Source organism: Protopterus annectens, chromosome 3.part0, assembly GCF_019279795.1.
Source record: "Protopterus annectens isolate FY-2018-M chromosome 3.part0, PAN1.0, whole genome shotgun sequence".
NCBI lineage: Eukaryota > Metazoa > Chordata > Ceratodontiformes > Protopteridae > Protopterus > Protopterus annectens.
The window spans coordinates 60,388,460-60,410,216 of NC_056731.1; the positions used below are offsets into that span (position 1 = coordinate 60,388,460).

The following is a 21,757-nucleotide window of genomic DNA, read 5'->3' on the forward strand; positions in this document are numbered from 1 at the left end:
TTTTTGTCCTTTGTGCTGCTACTTGTACCCTTGGGGAGTTGTAAAGCATTGTCTTTCTTCCTATTTTCTTTGTTGATATGGCTTCTACAGATCATTTTGGTAGATTTTAGACTTGTCTCTTCACTTCTACCAAGTTGGTGTCAGTTTTTGAGGCATTGTTTATTTGTTTAATGTATTGTTTCTAATGATGTTATACTATGTCTGTGTAAAATTTCATTGTTTTGCAATTACTTATTCCCAAGTAGTATTTTACTGTTATTTGCTTACATCTCTGCCATTGATAAGTAACGCATCTAAATTTAATTTCTTCTACTAAGTTGTCAGTAAGTTGTTTTAGTTGTTATACTGTAGTATGTTCTCTGTTTCTTTCTTGACAGATTATGGCATATTTCCATTAATGTAAGGTACATTAAAATTTCTTCTAAAAATCATGTCTTTAACAGTCATTAAAATATATATCATTCACTCGAACCTTGTCTGCACCATTTGGTTGTTGTACTATGTATATGATGGTACACGTGTAGGAAGCAGTGCCTTGTCTTTTCTTTTTCATGACTCATTGTACAGAGTTATTCTGCATTATCATTCTCTGTTTTGATAGTTACACCTGTGGATAATATAAGTATAATACAGATAATTAATGACAGACTACTATCAGAATGTTTACTCACCTTATCCAGCAAGCTATAGAGTACAAACTGTAACTGATTGTGTAGGGCCCCAGCAGATAACATGTTGAGAATTTATGACTACTGTGAGTTAATAGCATGCTGTCTCCTCTTCTACAAACAGTCTCTCCCTAACTGCATCAGTAAGAGCTTCCATACACAAGGGAATTCTCCTGGCTCAACTTGAGCTTTTTTCTTTTCTTGTCTTTTCAGGTGTGGCCTATTTCTTATAGTGGCAGCTTCAGAGAAAAGCACAGTCATCCTACAAGTAATCACAAATAAAATGTGTCATTTATCACATGTTCCTGCTCATGTGAGCACCATTGCATTACTCTAAAGTTAACTGACAGTCCATCAAACAAAGAGCATACTTTGTATTAGGATGTCTTCTTTTCTGATTCCTACCGTCTGAAACATTTATAACTCTTACAGCAAAACTCATTGTAGATCTACTTTCTACAACCACAGATGATATTCTGTATCAACAATTAGCTTGCAGACCTCAAAAACTAAGCTGCACTACACCAACCACACTTTCTCAATTCATGCACCAAAATTTTTGGTCATTTCTGTCACTCCTCCTGTCTGTCCACCTACTCCAGATTTAGATCACAGTTAAACCACATCTCCATAAAGAATCTAAATCAGTTGGTCACATCTCATAAATACCAAAACCAATATAAAGACTTTCGGCTTTTCCCGGGGTCGCCACAGCGGAACTTTGGTCCGCTCATGATTGGCAGTGGATTTTTACAGTGCCAAGTTGCCAGCCCGACGCCCAACCTTCAACGAAGGTACACCCATTCATGCTCGCACCTACCTGCATGTCTTTAACATCACTCGATCACGGGGAAGACATGCAGACTCCACACTGAAGGCGCTCCAGCCAAGAATCGAATGGGAGAACCTCTTGCTGTGAGGTGACAATGCTAACCCTTATGCCACCGCAACATAAATACCAAAACCAATATAATTTTCTAAAAACTTCACTTCCTCTTTTTCAGCCAGTCCATCTTCAGTCTTGAAACCCAGGCTTGTGCATGCTGTATATTTCTATCCTAGATGAACTTTTATTAGTATTACATAATTATGTGTTATACAATGTAATATCTCTAAAGATTTATTTTTAGAGTATTTGTAAGTATTTTTCTGTGATTGTGTTCACCTGGGTAGCACCTGAAATTGGCATTGAGTGATCAATGCACTATCCGGGTAAACAAGCATACATAAAATATATCGGCTGAGTAAGTAGCAAGCAGCCATTGAGCAGATTAAATAGAGGCTCTTAACTTTTGAACTTGTTAGTAGACTGCATCGGGTTTTCAAAATATTGAACTCAGGGTGTTATCATTCAAATGTGTAGTGTATTTACACCCCCCCCCCAACTTACACGTGCTGACCTCTGGATTTAAGGATTCTGTGTGTAATCCGTTATGTACCCATTTGTTTGTCCTAATCCCTTTTACGAAAGTGATAGCAGTAGCTGGGTAGCAAGGACAGATAATCTTGCTGCTGTTGTACCCTTGCAAAATCACATTTCTTGCTAAAATTATCTGGGCCGCAGAGTTTTATAAAGTAAAAAAAAAAAATCGATGCCGTTTATTGTTATGCCACTTTAGCAGTATAGTACTTAACTTGGTTTAGTATTAGCTTCAGAGGAATGGTATGATGTCTTTGTGGTGGTTGGTGGGGAGGCTGTGACAGCTTTAGATGGTAAATGTTTGGATAGTATAGCAATGAGACCAAAGTTAGATGATGGATTGCTGTAATGTCAGCATTTAAAAGAATGAAAATAAAGGATGTTTATTTCATGTGACACACCATCAACTGCTGCAGCAAGCAGTATCCTTACATTATAGATCTGACAACAGGGGATCTGGAATTCAAACTTAATGTAATGTTTGTTAGGGGTGATGACTGCAGTGGATGCACAGGGAATTTCTTTTAAGTACAGTGCGTTATGCAGTGGAACTGTTTGCTAACTTTTAGATGCACACAAACAGATTGTCTTTTCAGGTGTGGAATTTACTCTTTTAAGTCCTGCTGACTAAAGATGGCCATTATCCCACTGGTGTTTTGTAAATAAAGGATATGCAGGTATATATTTTGCAGAATAAAATGTTAGCCATTATTTTTGGTGGTAGGTGTTCTGCAAGTACAAGGTTTAAATTGCTGTTTGTTGCAGGTCCGTGTGGGTGAAGTTGGAGGCAACACATTGGGATTCTATGGCTGTCAGTTTAGTCCAGATGGCTTAATGATTCTTGCACATGCATTCCATGGAGCATTACATCTTTGGGGCAGAGATCTGTCAGAGCAGGTGAGTGTTTTTTTTTGTGTTTTTTTTATTGTAGGTAATTCACTAATTTACAAACTGATGCATTTTGGTGATTACCCTCTTTATTTCTTTAAATATTTAAATACGTGTGTATGTTTGTATATAAACGAGAGCATTGTTTAAACTGTGCATATATGATTTGGTAAGTTTAGCGTCGTCGCCTCACAGTAAGACGTCCTGTTCGATTCTCAGCTAGTGCGTCTTCTGTGTGGAGACGTGTGTGAATGGGTGTACCTTCGTTGAAGGTTGTGCTTCAGGGCTGGCAACTCGGCACGTCAAAATCTACTGCCAATCATTAGTGAAAAGGCGTTCCGATGTGGCAACCCCAAACTGGGAAAAGCCGAAAGACGCAACAAAATCCTGAGGTAATACCTTACATGCTGTCCAAAATTAAGTTTTAAGGTACTTCAACTATGCTACTGTAATATTTTGGTATTTTGATCTCTTTGGAAGTATTGTAAATGTAAGGCTAGCACAAACTGAAACACACACAAATGACATGTTATTCACATTTAGTCTTTAAAAATGCATAGAACCAGAAAAGGTGAATAACATGTCATATGTGTCTGTTTCAGTTTGTGCTAGCCTTACATTTACAATACTTACAAAGAGATCACTCAAGGCACTCCTTAAAATGGAGAACATCGATATCTGTGCAGTGACTGAGACCTGGTTCAAGGCTCTGGAGAGCACCCCTGCATTACCAGGCTATAACTCATACCACACTTTTCGGCGATCTAACCTGGACCAGCACACCAAAGGCAGAGGTGTGTCCATATTCATTGAGGATATCCACACCTCCAGGCTAGTTGCACAGCATAATGCATCCGAGGTTATCCAAGTGCAACTAACTGGGCAAAATTGCAATCCAAATTGTAGCTTACTACAGATCCCCCACCATGTCCTAGGATTCCCATTCCTGTTTTCTTGATGTACGGTAAAATGTTAGGGTTCAACCAAACACCTTAATAATGGGCGATTTTAACTACCCCACCATTAACTGGGAAAACTACTCATGTACCAACTCCTTCACTCAACACTTTCTGGAATTCATACATTCCAATGCCCTGGATCAACTTATCCACACCCCCACCAGGGGCAACGATATCCTAGACCTAGTTATTACCAACACGAGTGACCGGTGTTCCACACCTGCACTCAACTCCTCGTTGGTCAGATCTGACCATAAGCTAATCACCCTAGATATCCGCATCCTGCCCCCACCCACCATTAAGGAAACCACTGTAAAAAATTTCTCCAAAGCCAACTTCATGCTTCTTAAGACAGAAGTGGCAAACTTCATGACACCCATGAAGATGGACAATACAGTTACGACTGCTGAATCCTACACAAATGCACTCTATAAGCACTTACACAAGTGCATGGATCATGCTATCCCCGACAGAACCCTAGCTCTATCCTCCAGAAAAAGAAAGCCAATCTGGTGGTCCCCTACCATAAACAAACTCTACAACAGAAGGAAGAAACTGTTGCAAAAGAGAATAAAATCCCATGAGTGGAGGCGCTCCCTGGTCAGCCTCAGTAAGAAGCTGAGATCCCTTATAAGATCCTCCAAAGCTAGCTATGAAAACAAAATCACCACTAATTCTAAGGGCAACTACAAAGCATTCTATAGCTATGTCAAGAATCTCAATGGCAACACCCAGATGTGGTCTGAGTTACAGCACAACAGCACAAAAATTACAGAATCAACTGATATTGCCAACATCCTGGCAGATAGGTTCAGTGCTAACTTTATCCCCCTCTCACCCCCTAAAGGGCCCATATCTATACAGGAAGAATGCAGAATCCCTGTATTCACATCTATGCAGGTAAAAGCTGTACTCTCTAAAACCAAAAACACAGCATCCATGGTACTGGACAATATCCCAGGCTGCATTTTACATGAACTTCAGAATGAACTGGCTCCCCACCTAAGCACCATTTTCAATCATAGTCTCACGTCAGGCTTTGTGCACACTGAGTGGCGCACAGCACCAGTTATCCCTCTCCACAAAGGGGGAGCCACCACTGATCCGCCCTATTAGCCTGACGAGCCTGGTCTTCAAGGCCATGGAACGTATCATCATGGAACTTGTAAACAAAGACATTGGTAACCTCCAAACTCTGGACCCCACCCAGTTCAGGTTTGTGAAAGGCAGATCATGCTTTCTGAACCTGATCGACTTCTTTGAGGCAGTCACCAAAGCCATAGATGGCAAGGTGGTTCACACAGCCTATCTTGACCTCGCCAAGGCTTTCAACACCATCCCCCATTCTGGAATTATAGCTAAACTCACTAAACTAGGTATAAATCCCTACATCACAAGATGGGTTGCCAACTGGCTCACTGACAGAACCCACACTGTAAAAGTTGTAGACTCCAAATCTGACTTCAAACCAGTGACAAGTGGAGTACCACGGGGTTCAGTCCTGGGACCTCTCCTGTTTGGTATCTACTTCTCTGAAGTACATTCTAACACAGAAGGCCTCTGGCTAACGAAGCTTGCAGATGACTGCAAACTAGGAGCCATAGTAGAGTCCCCAAATGATGTGGACATCCTACAGAAGGGCCTCACTGAGACAGATGCCTGGTGTCAGAGGCATGGCCTCAAGCTCAATGCCAAAAAGTGCATTGTCATCCCCTTTGGTAAAAACTCTGTACCTATGAACTACCACATAAACAGCAGTCTACTTAATGCCGAATGTGTGATAAGAGACCTTGGGACCCATGTGGACAGTAGTCTCTCCTTTGATCACATCGCTACAGTAGTCAGGAAATCCTTCGATGTCATACACCTCATCACAAAAGGGTTTTCATCCAGGAAAAAAGAGGTCATTGTTCCCCTCTACTCGGCACTCATTAGACCCATAATAGAGTACAACGTCCCTTTTGTAATGTACCTCACAAGACATCTGCAGCAGCTGGAGAGGCCACAGAAGTACTTCACAAAGAGGATTACTGGCCTCAAACAGATGCCCTACACTGACAGTCTCAAAAAACTCCAGCTTTACTCTGTAGCATATCGCCTACTCCAAGGAGATCTCTGCCTATCATATAAGGCTATGTTAAACCCAGAGCTGTAGGACATGCTACACCTAAAGAAATCCCAATCCCTTCGAGCTACACGCTCTAGGGACCTAAACCATGTCACCACAATAAGCAGGACATGCTGGAGGAGACTTCCTATACTCTGGAACAAGCTACCCATCTATGTCAAGCAAAGTTCCTCATTAGCACTCTTCAAGAAAAATCTTGATGAGTGGATGGGAAATAGGAAATACACCTTGAGGATCACTTCTTTGGCTCTGCTCGACAGGGGCACAGGAAATTAACTTTCTTGGGTGACGTAAGTCAGGGAACCTTGTTGGCTAGGCTTACTTGAGCCCTTGAGCTGATAGCCAAGTACCTACCTATGAACCTATAATCCTGGACTGCCAGAGCTAGGCTTGGAATCTGGGAAGTATTGGTATATACCACAGCATATAGACCAGTACAGTACTGGCTTCACCACTTGCCCCCTAAACGTAACATTTTCTTTCTTCATAGTATAGTTTCCTCCTCACAGAATGACCCTCACATTCCCACATATTAAAAAATTAGCATGACTTAGCAGTTTCTTCACCTGTCGGTTATTTCTACTCTAGTCATCTTCCTCACTGTATACTGTGTTGGGGTTGAATGAAATATCATGATACTTTCTATAGGAATTTGTGTCCTTTTCTTACAGCGTTTAATCTGTCACAGCTTCCTTTAACAAAAATAAAAACACAGCAAGGTATCTGTATTTTTTGTCTTTCACACTCACTGGGATCATAAAGCTGTTCGTGCTCCAAGGATTTATAGTTCTGGTGTGATTTATGGCTGCATTCTTGCTCTTCCTTGGAGCCATAAACCTAGTGAGCCTTTGCTTAGTTCTGAATGTTATATATTTCTGGAAAATATTACACAGCTTAAACATCAGGAATATGTGTAAAGTAAGGTTATGGTTATAGATAGCAGATGGGTTTGTCATAAGTTGCTAATCTAGTCACAGTTAGGACAAAGTGCACAAAAACATATATCTAAAGCTCTGTTTGAAATAAGACAGTTTACTTGATTCTAAATGGCTGTTAGTGTGCAAAGATGTTTGTGTGAGTATATGGTATGCAATTAAAACTGTGTATTGCACCAAGCACATTTCTAGGTATACATTGATATGTGTATACTCCAGCTTCTTAATTGCATTTTGTAAATTTCTGTGAAATTGCTGCCAAAAAGAAGACCTAAGTAAATCTTGAAATTAACTGTTTTGCTGGCAGGACTAGGAATAGTGATCTCTTTAATATATATTGACATTTACAATTAATTAATTAGGTGAGGTTTTCTAAGGCAGGAATTACAATTCTCTTGCTGACTGAGGATAGTGAAGTGGGGATCCTAATGACTATTTAGATGAGGGTTCGGAACCCTTGGGTCATCCCCTATCCATGGAGCCTTTAAGACAGATGCCTTTTGTAAGCTCTTTTTGGACATTTTAACTAAGTAACTTAGAGTAGGATGCTCCATGATCCCATCAATCCCATCAGCCCCATCATTCTAAATCCACAAAACTACAACAGATCTGAAATAGTTTACTTCATTTGGTCTTCAGCCTGTGGGTCTATGGATCTGAATCGGATCCAACACGGCGCTTCACTAGCATCTGATCCGAGCTCCAAGCTCCTCCCCTTTCCCATAATGCCCCTTGTCTCCTTCCTCCCTTTGGATCTCGTTTGCCGCTATTCAGCTAAGCATTGTGGTCTAGAGCTCCAAGCGTTTTGTGGGTGAGTTATTGTTTTTTTTTTTGGCAGGTTTAAGTGTTTTTTCCTTCTCTTTTCTCTTTCCACCTCTTCTACTCACGTTGACTCATCAGTTGTGTCAAACAAAAAAAAATTTCTGTGGTATAGTCATAGTAGTAGTTTCCCTTGGCCTTTCCACTCCCCTTCTTGTGTGTGAGTGGGTTTCTGTGCCTGTGTTTTCCCTGTCTCTTCCAGCTTTAAGGATAGCTGATGCTCCTAAACCTGTGTTTAGGAAGTGCACAGAGTGTGGCCATAAGCTCTCTCCAGCTGATGACCACACTCTGTGTTTAGTTTGCTTGGGCACAGCCCATTTGCTTACCTCCTGTTCCATTTGTGCGGGCTTCAACCCACAGACCCTGAAGGACAGGAGGGCTAAGCTTGTATCGAAAGGCTTGCTTCCCTTATCAGGGATGGCTGTTCCCGCAACCTCGACTTCGGCCTCTTCTTCCGCAACCCCCCCCCCCCCCAGACCTCTGTGACTCAACCTCCTGCCATGAGGTCTGGGGAAGGAGACAGGCATCATAGGATGGAGAAACCACACAAGCGGTCTCTGGACCATTCAGCTCTGGTGGAGCCTCCAGCCAAGAGTAAAATCTCCACCAGGCCCAGGACCCCCGGCTCCACACTCCCAGATTTTCCCCTGAGCTGGAGGTGTCACGGTCTCCTCTCAGGATTTCCCCTCATCAGCTCTCCCGACCAGTGTCAGTGGCTTCCTCCCTGTCGACCTGTATTTTGAGCAAGGCAGAGATGTTCAATATGATGTGGAAGTTCATCTGCACCCAAATCCAGATGGGAGTCTTGCCAACCCCCTCTCCCTCCGGAGCAGGGAGCTTGCAGACCTTTTTCACCCCTATATTTCCTTCTCCTATCTGACCTTTGGTTTCGGAGTCTTTGGATCTCAGGACTCGGAGTCACGGGGTCGGCACTGATGGTACCTTGCACCTTGGCACTGGCCATTGCCTTGAATGTGTCTGATCCAACTGGGTCGGATCCAAGGTCTCGGAGCGGTAGCCTCGGTGTCGGATGCAAGAGGGTTCTTTCTACTCTTAGTTTGGAGCACAGTCTGCCCCTTGGCATCTCGGCACCCATAGTCGTGGCTCTGGCTCCCCCGTCAGATCCGAAGCAAATGGCTACATTGGTGGTTTCTCAGGATGTCCGCTCCACTTCAGCTTTTGATGTGATGAGGGTTCTGTCGAGTTCGTCGAGGCCCTTGACCATCTCGTCTTCAGACCCGCCCTGACTCCCCACTGTTTTGGGGACATCCCCGTCCTTCCTGCCATCTCAGGGACAGCCTGTGCAGGTTTTGCCTCAGGAAGCCGCCACATGGGAGCAACAAGAGGTCTGTGAGCTCCTACCAGAAAGCCCCACTGAGGAGGTTTCTCGCAAACAGACATGCAAAAGGATGCACTTGGACTCCTCTCCAGAGTCCCTCACCAAAGATACTGAGTTGGAAGAAGGGGAAGGTTCCCCTCGATCACCCACCAAGGATGACTCCTTTGGAGACATCATGGAACTCCTTCGCCAGAGGGGGAATGGCCCGCCCAAAAACTGACCTATGTTCCTGAAGGCATTTGGCACAGGCCCTTCTACTTCCTGGGTGTTCTGTCCTGCGGATCCACTTGTGGACCTCATTACATCTTGGGCTTGGAAGGAACCGGACACTGTGGAGCCCATCCCTAGGCACCCAGACAATGTTCTCAACCCCCCACCAGACAGGAGCAAGGGGTCCCCTGTGGATGCTATGGTGGTGGCTGCCGCCACAAAAAAAGAGTTTGCGCAGGAGAGCTCTACAGTCCATCCTGACCGGGAGTCGAGGACCATGAACCATCTCAGGAAGTGAGTGTATGCTTCAGCAACCTTTACTATAAGGGTGCTGAACTACATGGCAGATGTCATTTGACTGCAGCTAGACCTAGTCAAGGAAGTGGCTGAGTCACCCCTAGACACCTTGGCGGAGGGCAATTAAGTGTTCTCTACATGGATGGCCACTCTCAAAGCAGTAGCTAACACATCCATGCATCTTCTCTCCCATGCTACAGAGGGAGCCACCAGGGCAACCAGTTCTGGCATTACCATGAGGGGTCTTGCCTGGATCCAGCTGTGTCAATTCATGGAATCTTTCAAGGTGCCTTTTGCTAATGCCCCTTATGATGGTTGTTCTCCGTTTGGGAAGACAGTTCGTGACACATTGGTCCAGAGTGAAAAAGACTGGAAGACACTGTCTGCCGTCGAGATCCGCTTTTCTGCCCCTAAAAGATCCTTCTGTAGGAATCAGTGAGGGAAAAGGAAGATGTGGTTCCAAAAGTCTCAGTTCTTCCGGGACACTCAGGACTCGCCTTCCTCTAGAGGTAGAGGGGGTTATGACAGATGCCATCCAAGAATCAGAAAGGGTCCAAGGAATTCTGGGTCTCGAGAACCTTTCTCAGACAGACCCGCACAGCAGCCCTGAGGGGCTGCCTGGCTGCTCATCTCTGGAGGCAGTCGGAGGGTTGTCTTTCGCTAAACCAAGTGGCATGGGAGTCCGTAACATCAGACCATTGGGTGTTGGAAATTATATCCTGTGGCTTTTCCATCCCATTCACTGAAACACCTCTCCCACTAAAATGCCTCCCAGACATTCCACCCATGCACAGGGAGGCAGCAGTTCTAGAAATCGACAAGCTGCTCAGAAAACAAGTCATCCAACCCATCCCCCTATACCAATCTGGATTGGGCATTTAGTCCAGGTTCTTTTTAGTGCCAAAGAAAATGGGGGACCTAAGACCCATCCTGGATCTATCCACCTTGAACCTGTCAGTAGCCAAGGAGAAATTCTGGATGGTCACTCTTCACTCCATCCTGCCCTACCTGCAGGAGAAAGATTGGATGCGCACGATTGACCTCCAGGAAGTGTACTATCATGTCAAGATGGACAGACGCTCCCGCAGGGTTCTCCACTTCCGGCTAGGAGCCCATCATTACCAATTCAGAGCCCTCCCATTTGGTCTCACCACAGCCCCCAGGGTATTCACCAAAGTGATGGCAGTCGTAGCAGCTCACCTGAGGCTTCAGGGAATTCAGGTCTTCCCTTACCTGGACGATTGGCTCTTGGCTGCCCCCAGCAAAAAAATAGAAGATATTCTCTCCACAACGTCAAACCAATAACAAATTTATTAAAACTGACAAAGCTTTCGGATAGCAAGCTATCCTTCCTCAGTGGTCTTACATAAAAGTTAAAAACAAGCATTTATACAAAGAGCACATGACACAGCCATAATTCAATTATAACACATAATTGACCCTTAAAGACATAGCAGATGTAGTGAGTCTTTAATCAAGCAAAATAAACTTTTTATTATTAGTATTTGTACTAGTCTTTCTAAACAAGTTCAAATATGACCTGTTAATTTATGCCAAGAATTCTCAAAAGCTATTCTTGTACTAAGGTATCCTGTACTCTATGGATTACCAAAAATCCATAAATCCCTTGATAATCCACCCATGAGACCGATTGTCTCGGGTAGTAGTTTGATTACGGTGGCCGTTTCTGTTTATTTACAGTGTGAATTAAAGGAATATTTGAAGTTTGTTCCAAGTTACATAAAGGACAGTGGTGATTTCTTGTCCCATCTTTATAACTGGTATGATGGTAATGATGGTTATGACTTCTATATGGTAACATTAGGCATAAAGTCTTTATTTACTGTAATCCCTAATTCCTATGGCATTGAATGTGTAAGAAAGATACTTCACCAGTATGGCTTAGTTGAGGGTCGAACCATTGAAACGTTATGTGAACTATTGGACCTAGTTGTAACGAATAATGTCTTTGTTTTCTATGGAAATACTTACCATCAGACATCTGGTACTGCTATGGGAACAGCAATAACAAATACCTGTGTTAACTTGACCCTGGGTGTTTGGGAGGAGACTTTTGTCCATGGAAGTAATAACACATATGCTATGAATATTCAGTTTTATAAGCGTTTTGTGGACAATATTTTTCTCATTTGGAAGGGTAATGTACTGGATCTACATGATTTCTTAGTTCATAGGTATTTAGTTCATAGGTAGGTACTAGGCTATCTGCCCAAGGGCATTTATAAGCCTAGCCAGAGTGTGTCAGCTTTCGCTGCCCCATTGATTAACTGAACCTCTGTCAAGAAGAGCTAGTGAAGTGATTCCAGGGGTGTATTTTCTATTACCCATCCACTCGTCAAGGTTTCTCTTGAAGAGTGTTAATGAGGGGCTCTGCCTAATGTAGTTAGGAATTTTGTTCCAAAGCATGGGGAGTCACTGTGACAGGAATCTATCCCTCCAGCATGTTCTATTTATTGTTGTGGCGAGGTTTAGCTCACTAGAGCGAGTGGCTCGCAGTGACTTGGGATTTCTTTAGGTGGAGCATGTCCATCAATTCTGAGTTGGACATGGCTTTGTAAGTCAGGCAGAGATCACCTCTGAGTAAGCGATATGCTCCTGAGTACAGCTGGAGTTTTAACAGTCAGGCTGCATAGGACATATGTTTGAGGCCAGTAATCCTCTTGGTGAGGTACTTTTGTGGTCTTTCCAACTGTTGGAAGTGTCATGTGACGTACATCCCAAATGGGGCACTGTACTCTATGATGGATCTGATGAGTAACAACAAGTAGAGGGGCACTATAACCTCTTTATTTCTAGATGCGAACCCTTTAGTAATTAGATGGGCTACATAAAAGGATTTCCTAACTACTTTGGCAATATGATTGTCAAAGGAGTGATTACTATCTACCTGGGTCCCCAGATCTCTTATTACCTCTTCTGTATTAAGGGGGCTGCCACCTATGGGATTAATTCATGGGTGTATTGTTTTTCCCCAAACAGGATGACTATGCATTTTTTGGCATTTAGCTTAAGACCATGACTTTGACACCAGGTGTCCGTCACAGTAAGGCCCTTTTGGAGAATGTCCGTGTCAGCTGGAGTGTCAGTTATGGCTCCCAGCTTGCAGTCATCGGCGAACTTGGTTAGCCATAGTCCTCCTGTGTTTGCCTGTACTTCTGAGAAGTATATGCCAAACAGTAGGGGTCCCAGGACCGAGCCTTGTGGGACACCACTTGTGACTGGTTTAGAGTTGGACCTGGAGCCCGCTATTCTTACCATGCGAGTTCTGTCTGTAAGCCAGTTGGCAACCGATCTCGTGACATAGGAGTTTATGTTTAGGCTGGTGAGTTTTTCTATAATTCCCAAGTGGGGAATGGTGTCAAAAGCCTTGGCAAGGTCAAGGTAGGCTGTATGAACTACCTTCCCCTCATCTATGGCCTTGGTGACTGTCTCGAAGAAGTCAACCAGGTTTAGTAGGCATGATCTGCCCTTAACAAAGCCGAACTGGGTCGGGTCAAGTGTTTGGAGGTTCCCAATGTCTTTGTTAATGAGTTCCATGATGATGCGCTCCATAGCCTTGCAGACCAGGCTAGTCAGGCTTATGGGGCAATAGTTACCAGGGTCAGCTGTGGCCCCTCCTTTGTGGAACAGATAACCGTTGCTGTGCGCCATTCTATGGGCACGTAACCTGTGGAGAGGCTGAGGTTGAACACTGTGTTTAGGTGGGGGGTTAGTTTGTTCTGAAGTTCGTGCAAGACGAAGCTTGGGACACCATCTGACCCCACTGACGCTGTGCTTTTGGTTTTGAAAGGGCTGTTTTCACCTGTGCATCTGTGATTTCCGGGACACTACACTTTTCCGGTATTGTTGTGAGCCCTTTTGGGGATGGGTGGTGAAGTTTGCACTGAATCCACGTTCGTGAATGAGACTGTTGAATTTCTTAAGTTTGAGATGCAATTTTCTGACAATAGGTTACATTTTTTGGATATAAAATTAATTAAGATGGAATCTGGAATATACAGACTAGTATATACAGGAAAGAAGTTCAGGTAAATAAGTATCTCCATAAGAAGAGCATGCATGATAAGAGAACCTTCAGAAGTGTTTTAAAAAGTCAGTATTTAAGAGCTAGTAGACTGAATACAGAAATGGGGGTATGCAATGAACGAATGCAGGAAATGAGTAGTAATTTCTTAGCAGGAGGATATAGTATAGAGGAGATAGAACTTGTTAGGAAGGATGTACTAGGTCTAAGACATTCTAGAGCTAGGCCATATTTTTCTGCCACTGATACCTCTGGTACTGATAATTCTGGCACTAGGAATGGACAGCCACTTGGGTACCTGATGACATAATAGGATGAGTAAAACAATTGAGAATGTCATAAGAAAAAATTGGTTTATTTTGAAATCTATACCTGGAAATGAAAAGTGGCTTACCTGATAAACCTCTGTTTAGTTACCAAAATTGTAATAACTTGAAGCAACTGTTGTGCTATAAGGATTTTTCATTAAATAATCCGAAAAGGCTGGATTTTCAGAAGAAAGGTACCTTTTCATGTTATAATTGTTCATGCTGTACAAGTATAAAAAAAAGTTCAGATTTTGTGCATCCTGTTAGTGGCAGAAGGTTTACTTTTCAATGTACAGTGACATGTAATACCCCAGGGATAGTATATCTTGCCACTTGTATGCAATGTCTGGGGTTTTATGTGGGGAAATCAGCAAGGAGACTAAGGGATAGGATCCTTAAACACATATCTGAGATTAGAAGGAATATAGGTACAAATTCCTTGGCACATCACATTTCTGTGATGGGTTCTACCCATGAGTTCACTTTTAGGGTCATCGCTGTTATCTATCCAGGAATAAGAAGGGGTGATCATATCAATAATATTGATATGAAAGAATATGAATGGATAGTGAGACTTGAAGCAGATAAAGCCCCTGGTGTAAACAAACAGGTTACCTTGAAACCATTTCTAAAGAGAAGGCAAAGGAGGATTAGGAAAAAATGAAAAATAGTAACAAAAAGTCTTTTCTTGTCTCAAAAGGGCTTCTTTGTGGTTGCTAAGCTTTTTGAGAATACTTGGCATAAATTAACAGGTCATAGTTGAACTTTTTTAGAAAGACTAGTACAAATACTAATAAAAAAATGTATTTTGCTTGATTAAAGGCTCACTGCATCTGCTATGTCTTTAAGGGTCAATTATGTGTTATAATTGAATTATGGCTGTGTCATGTGCTCTTTGTATAAATGCTTATTTTTAACTTTTGTTTTATGTAAGACACTGAGGAAGGATAGCTTGCTCTTCAAAAACATTTATCAGTTTTAATAAATTTGTTATTGGTTTGACATTGTGGAGAGAATACCTTCTATATTTTGCTATTTGCTTACAGTTTTTTCTCTCCACTTTACCAATGGTTCTACATTTTACTATTTCTTTGCTGCCCCCCACCAAGCATCTACTTTGCCGTGCCAGGGACTATTTCCTATTACTAGCAGACGGTTTGGGCATCACCATCAAAATCAGCAAATCTTCACTGAGCCCTGTTCAAGTTCTGGAATTCATTGGTGCTTGGCTGGATACTGTACAAATGAATGCTTACCTCACCTCAGAAAGGGTACGCAACCTCCGGGTTCATGTCACCGACATCCTCTGAGTTCAACTTCCTGCAGCAAACAGTTCTCCGGGCACTGGGATCCATGGCGGCCACAATCACTCTCCTACTCCTTGCTCAGCTGCACATGAGAATCCTTCAGTGGATGTTAGCAGTCCAGTGGTCTTTATTAAATCTTCTATATCCCATCCAGTCCGTATCTCTCGGGTTTGCAGGGACTCTCTTTGGTGGTGGATTCTTTCCCTGGATCTTCTTAGGGGATGCCCCTTTCTTCCAACCCTTCCCAAAGCCACGGTGACCACTGACTCCTCCCAGCTAGGGTGGGGTGGGGGCATTGCTTGGAAAGGATGGTTCAAGGTACATGGTCCCTCTCCAAGACCAGTCTGCATATCAACGTCCTGGAGATGAGGGCAGTGTTTCTAGTGTTGCAAGCTCTTCAGGCCCATCTTCCTCTAGGGACCATTGCGATCCAGAAGGAGAACATGTCAGTAGTCTGGTACATCAGCAAACAAGGAGGAACCAGATCTTACTCCCTTTGTTGAGAAGCCATTAGAGTGTGGGAATGGGCGATTTTTGGTGACAATGCACATTCTGGGACAGGCCAACATTCTAGCGAACATGCTCAGCAGGACTATTCTGTTGCTTTATGAGTGGTCTTTGAAACCTTCAGTAGCGGAAGAGATCTTCCTCAAGTGGGGTCAACTTTGCTATGATCTCTTCGCATCTTCTTCCAACACGAAATGCAGTGAGTTTTTCGCTCTGAACCCCCCTAAGGGGGGAGACCCCAGAGAAGCTATGGTACATGCTTGGCCTCCCAGTCTTCTCTATGCTTATCCTCCGTTACCTCTCGTCCCAGAGTTTGTATAGAAAGCTTGCAGGCTGGGGAATACAATAATCCTCATTGCCCTATTTTGGCCTCGTCAAGTCTGGTTCACCTGAACCTGTGGTCTCATCTAGTAGTTCCATCATGGATCTTGGATCCGGTTCCGGATCTCATTTCACATCCCTCGGGGATTCCGCACCCAGATCTGGACAGTCTGAAACTCGCCGCTTGGCTGGTCCAGTTCCATTCATTGTTAGGACTCCCGGTTTATTCTCTCCGGTAAAAAACATTTTGGTGACGGCTCTCAAATCTTCCACCAGAAAAATATATTGTAGCAAGTGGAAACATTTCTCCATATGAGCCTCTCTGCGAGACTTGGATCCTTTTATGGCCCCTGTCTCAGCAGTGTTAGATTTTTTGGTGGGAATCTTTCAACAAGGAGCTAGTTCCTCTACTGTTAAAGTGCAGCTGGTGACCATTTTTCATTTTTATGTGGGGGAGAACATGTCTTCCTTAGCCTTTTCTAGACTTTGCGAGACCTTTCTTAAAGGTACCTTTCTTTTTAGACCTCTGGTGAAAGATCCTACGCCTCCATGGGACCTCACTTTTGTTCTTCAGGCTTTAGTCTCCCCTCCCTTTGAGGATGCAGCTTTGGTAGATTTGCAGCATCTCTCTTGGAAGACTGCATTTTTTGGTAGCTATTACGTCTGCGAGGAGGGTGTCAGAACTTCAAGCATTGTTAGTCAAAGTCCCTTATATGATTTTTCACAAGGGCGGGGTTTCTCTTCACACCAGTCCTTCCTTTCTCCCCAAAGTGGTTTCAGAGGCTAACATTTAATTAAACTATTAATGTTCCTGTCTTTTTTCCTAATTTCCAAAAAGGGAGTGAATACAAATTACATCTGTTGGACGTACACAGACAATTGAGATTTTACTTGCACAGGATGAAACCCTTTCATAAATTTGATCAGTTGCTTGTCTCTTACTCAAGGCCCTTCTTAGGGAAGCCAATTTCTAAAGTGGCTATTTCTCATTGGATTTCCCAATGTATTACTCAAGCATATTCTGACAAAGGAATTTCCCCTCAGGGTCTGGTTAAAGCACATTCTACCAGGTCTATAGCCACTTTTGTGGCTTTTAGGTCCAGGGTGTTGCTGGATGATATTTGTTCTGCAGCTACTTGGTCCTCATCTTATACCTTTATCTCACATTATAAATTAGACTTGGTATGCAGGAGTAGGGCATCCTTTAGCTCCACGGTGCTCCGTAATATCCTTCCCTGAGGGCCACCCAGGTGTTAGTAGCTGGTGAGTCTGTCCCACAGGTTGAAGACCAGATGAAATCAACTACTTCAGATAAAGAAGTTATGTACTCACCATAGCATTCCTGAGTAGTTGTACTTCATTTTTCTTCAACCATCCCTCCTCCTTCTCCCGGCCTTCTCATTATTGTCTTGGCCTTGTATATGGGAGATGAACATTCCAGAGGCGTCACTTGTTATGCTTGGCTCAGGAATTTTGTTGTGCCAGCAGTGGTAAGGCCTTGTTGATTTGGGCTTATGTTTTGTTGAACAGCAAACGCGATCTGAAGGGAGGAAGGAGACATGGGAATTATGCGTAAGGGGAGGAGCTTGAAGCTTGGATCAGTTGGTAGTGATGCTGATGCCATTTTCATTCATTCCTTAACCAATGGGTCTCTGATCCAACTGTGCTACTTCTCCCAGACACTCGGATTCAAAACTCTTGAGCTCTTCCCTTTACCCATAATGCCCTGCTTGCCTAACATATCCGAAATCTCATTTTCCACCACATCGCTATAGATGCGGATCCTTTCGCTCTCTAGCGTTTGGTGAAATTTGGTAAAATTAGTGAGTTTTTTCCTAAAAGTTTTTTCACTGTCTCTTATTGTATCCGCAGTGGTGCAGCGGTAACGTTGTTGCCTCACAGCAAGAGATTCTCCCTTTCGATCCTCGGCTGGAGTGCGGGGAGTGCCTTCTGTGTGGAGTCTGCATGTCCTCCCTGTGGTTTGGTGGGCATTCGAAAGACATGCGTAAATGGGCGTGCCTTCGCTGAAGGTTGAACGTTGAGCTGGCACCTTGGCATTTGTGAAAATCTACTGCCAATCATTAGTGGACTGGAGTTCTGCTGTGGCGACCCCTAACCGGGAAGAAGCCGAAAGACAACAACATTATTATTTCCTGATTCTGTTACCTTCCTCCCTATTACAGTAAATTTCCTTTCCGATTATTACCAGTAATTCGGTATTTTTCTTTAGTATCATTGCTGGTTCTTTGTTTCCTTATTCCCTCTTTCTACCCTTTTTTTTAGGTATTTCGTCTCTACCATTGTTGGTAGCCTTTCCTTTTTTAGCCTTAAACTAAAAAAAAAAAAGTAATAGTATTTTTTCTTGTTATTGTAACCTTGCTTTTTTACTTAGGCCAGCATGGCCCACAAACCTACTGGATTTAAAAAAATGCATCACCTGTGGGCATAAAATACCTAACTCTGATGCCCACAGGGAATGCATGTACTGCTTGGGTGCTGCTCGTTTAGAGGCAGACTGTACTTGTATGTGCTGGCTTCAATTCCAGGGCACTCAGACAGGAGAAATAAACTCGTGTTGAAAGGCCTTCTACCTTCCAGTTCTTCCTCCGCTGGGTCTCACACCCCCTTTAAGAAATCTGACAAAGGGTTGCCTGACTCTGCTCCCAAAGATAAAGACTCCCAAGAGAGATCTCTGGATTCCACTTCCTCCTTAGCTCCTTTCTTGGAGCCACCTGTGAAACTGTCAAGAAAATAAGATCCAATCACTTTGGATCCTTCTGTTCTGAAATCCAAATTGCCTTGGATCGGATTACCTCTTTACCCTACTGGATTTGATAATGTCTCAGCTCCCTTCACCTTTCTTAGAGGTTTCTCCCTGCAAACATGCTATACCTCCATCTACAATCTCTTCTCTCAAGTCATCCAGGAATTTATCTGTGGCTGAAGTGGAAAGAATGATTAGGAAATTTCTTAGAGCTCAGATCTCCTGTCTCCCATCAGATCTGTGAGCCTACCTGTGACTACTTCCCTTTTGGTTTCTCTTTCTCTGATCTGACCCGCTGTATTTTTGGGGGTGTCTTCTTCAGATCCGAAGATAGCTCATTCTTCAGCTCCAGTTACTTCACTTAGTTGTCTGATTCAAGCCTTTTTGAGCTGGAGAGTCTGTGCCGGATCTAGGGGTCAAGTGTTGACACCAAAGTTATCAGAACCATCCCTGTCCCTCGGAGCACAAGTGTTGGGACAGTTTGGGTATGACTCTGTCCTTGGGTGGAGCACTTGCAGGGTTACAGAGGCTGGCAGTTCTGGAAATGTTGGCTTCATTACCTTCAACTTCAGTCTCCCCCAAGAGCTCTGCATTCTAGATTGTGAATGGTCTTCTTTTTGCCTAGGGAAAGGACATCTCTATCCCCCTTGGATCAGACAAATTTGCCTCCTTCAGTTCTTTGCTCTGAGCCTTGATCTTCATTCCACTGGGACAGCCCTCCCATTCATGTCTCCAGTCAGTTTATCAGGACTTACCCCATCTCTTCTGATACCTCACCAGACCATCCCACTGATGAGGGCCCTTGAAAGAGAACTTGTAAAAGGAGACACTTAGATTTCCCTTCAGGAATCTCTCACAGAGGCACCGATTTTGAAGAAGGGGAAGGGTTCCCCAAATCTCCACTTGAAGATATTTCCTTTGGAGATGTCCTAGAGCTCTTAAAGAAAAAGTTGGTTGGTCTTCCGATACCCCTTCCCAAGAGGAGTCCTTGTTCCTGGAGGCTTTTGGGTCTGGCTATGTCTTGGGTGACCCCCCCCGCTTTTGAACTTATAGATCATATTTCTTGCCAGGCATGGAAGGAACTAGATACTGTGGTGCCCATTCCTAAGTGCCCAGACAAATTATTTGCCCCTCCCAAGGACAGGACATACTGGAGCAAGGGGGTCCCAGTTGATGACATGGTTGTGGTGGCAGCTATTAAAAAAGAGATAGAGCAGAGCTTTTCTGTCCATCCCCCTAACAGGGGTTCCAGGACCTTGGACAGATTCAGTAAGCATGTGTCTGTTTCAGTGACCTTTGCTCTGCTGTCTTTGAATTGTTTGGCACATTTTGCAAGATTGCAAAGAGGGTGGTGAAAGCCAGGGTACCTTTTTGGCTAGGCTTATATAGGCCGTAGGGCCAATAGCCTAGTACCTACCTATGAACCTGTAATTTGACTGAAGAACTTCCCAAATCTCTTTCTGGGTCAATGTATACTGAGGAGCATGGTAGAGTTTTCTTACAGGTGGCCACTCTTCAGTTGATATCTAATGCATCCATGAGGCAGATCTTCCATGTGGTAGAAGGCACCTCATGGGTAGCAGGTTCAGGCATAACTATTAGCAGACATGCTTGGATGCATCTGTGTGACTTTGTGGAGCCCTTTTAAGTCTTTATTCATCAATGCTCCATTTTATGGATCTTCCTTGTTTGACCCTAAAGTAAAAGACATGTTCTCCAGATGTGAACCAAGAGAGAAAGACCTTGTCTGCTGTTGGTGTATGTTTTTCTATCTCTCCAAACCCCTTTTCCTGGAATCAAGGTAGAAAGATGTGGTTCCATAAATCCCAGGGTCCTTTTCGAGACTCACAAGGAGATAATTCTCCCAGGGGTGGGGGGCTCAAATGGAAGACACCACCCCTGTGACAGAAGTGGCAAGCAGAACCAGGGTGCACTCCTGAGTGGCTGCCAAACTGTTGCCATCTGGAAGCAGGTGAGGGGTGTTGGTCTCTGCACCAAAGAGCCTGGCTGTCCATAATAAAAGATTCTTGGGTGCAGAGCATTATATCCAGAGGCTGTGTCATACCATTTTTCCAAACTCCCACTACAAGAATAAAAAGAATCCCTGACATATCACCCAGTCAGAGGGAAGCAGCATCCACAGAGATAGAAAAACTGCTAGAAAAAGAGTAATCCAAAAGGTCCCCACAGATAAGAGAGAATCTGGGACCTACTCAAGATTCTTCTTTGTGCCAAAGAAGACAGAGGACTTAAGTCCCATCCTGGATCTCATCAAACTAAACTGATTTCTGCAATATTCAAGGTTCTGGATGATTACATTCAGTCCATTCTGCCACTACTACGAAAGGACTACTGGATGTGCTCAGTAGATCAGCAGGATGTGTCCTATCATATCAAAATGAACAGGTGCTCCAGAGATATCTGCACTTCCAGCTAGGATCCAGTCATTACCAATTCAGAGCAATGCCTTTGGTCTCACTACAGCCCCCAGGGTGTTCACCAAATGCATGACGGTGGTAGCAGCACAGTTGAGACAGCTGGGATTCCGAGTGTTTCCATACCTAGATGACTGGCTCCTAACTGCTCCAACCAGGCATCTACTGTTACAAGAAATGGACTACTTGCTCCAGTTGTGTCTTCATCTAGGTATCACAGTTAATTGGAGCAAATCCCAACTCAAACCTACACAGTTCCTAGAGTTCATAGTGCTTGTCTGAACACAGTCAGTTAGCTTCTTTTCCTCCAACTTGAACGCAGAGGCTCAGATCCCAGGTCAAGAAAATAATCCTGCCTTCTTTTCTTCCAGCACAATTAATCTTACATGCCTTGGGTTCCATGGTAT

General features: G+C 43.6%; 1 protein-coding gene across 1 annotated transcript in view; it reads left to right on the plus strand.

Moving 5' to 3' along the window:
- Nucleotides 1-21,757, plus strand: part of ELP2 (elongator acetyltransferase complex subunit 2) — a 1,608,146-nt gene that overhangs the window by 909,947 nt on the left and 676,442 nt on the right. Inside the window, exon 11 of the mRNA XM_044065497.1 lies at nt 2,854-2,985. Within this exon, the coding sequence (XP_043921432.1) occupies nt 2,854-2,985 (132 nt within the window). The remainder of the gene's footprint in view (nt 1-2,853; nt 2,986-21,757) is intronic.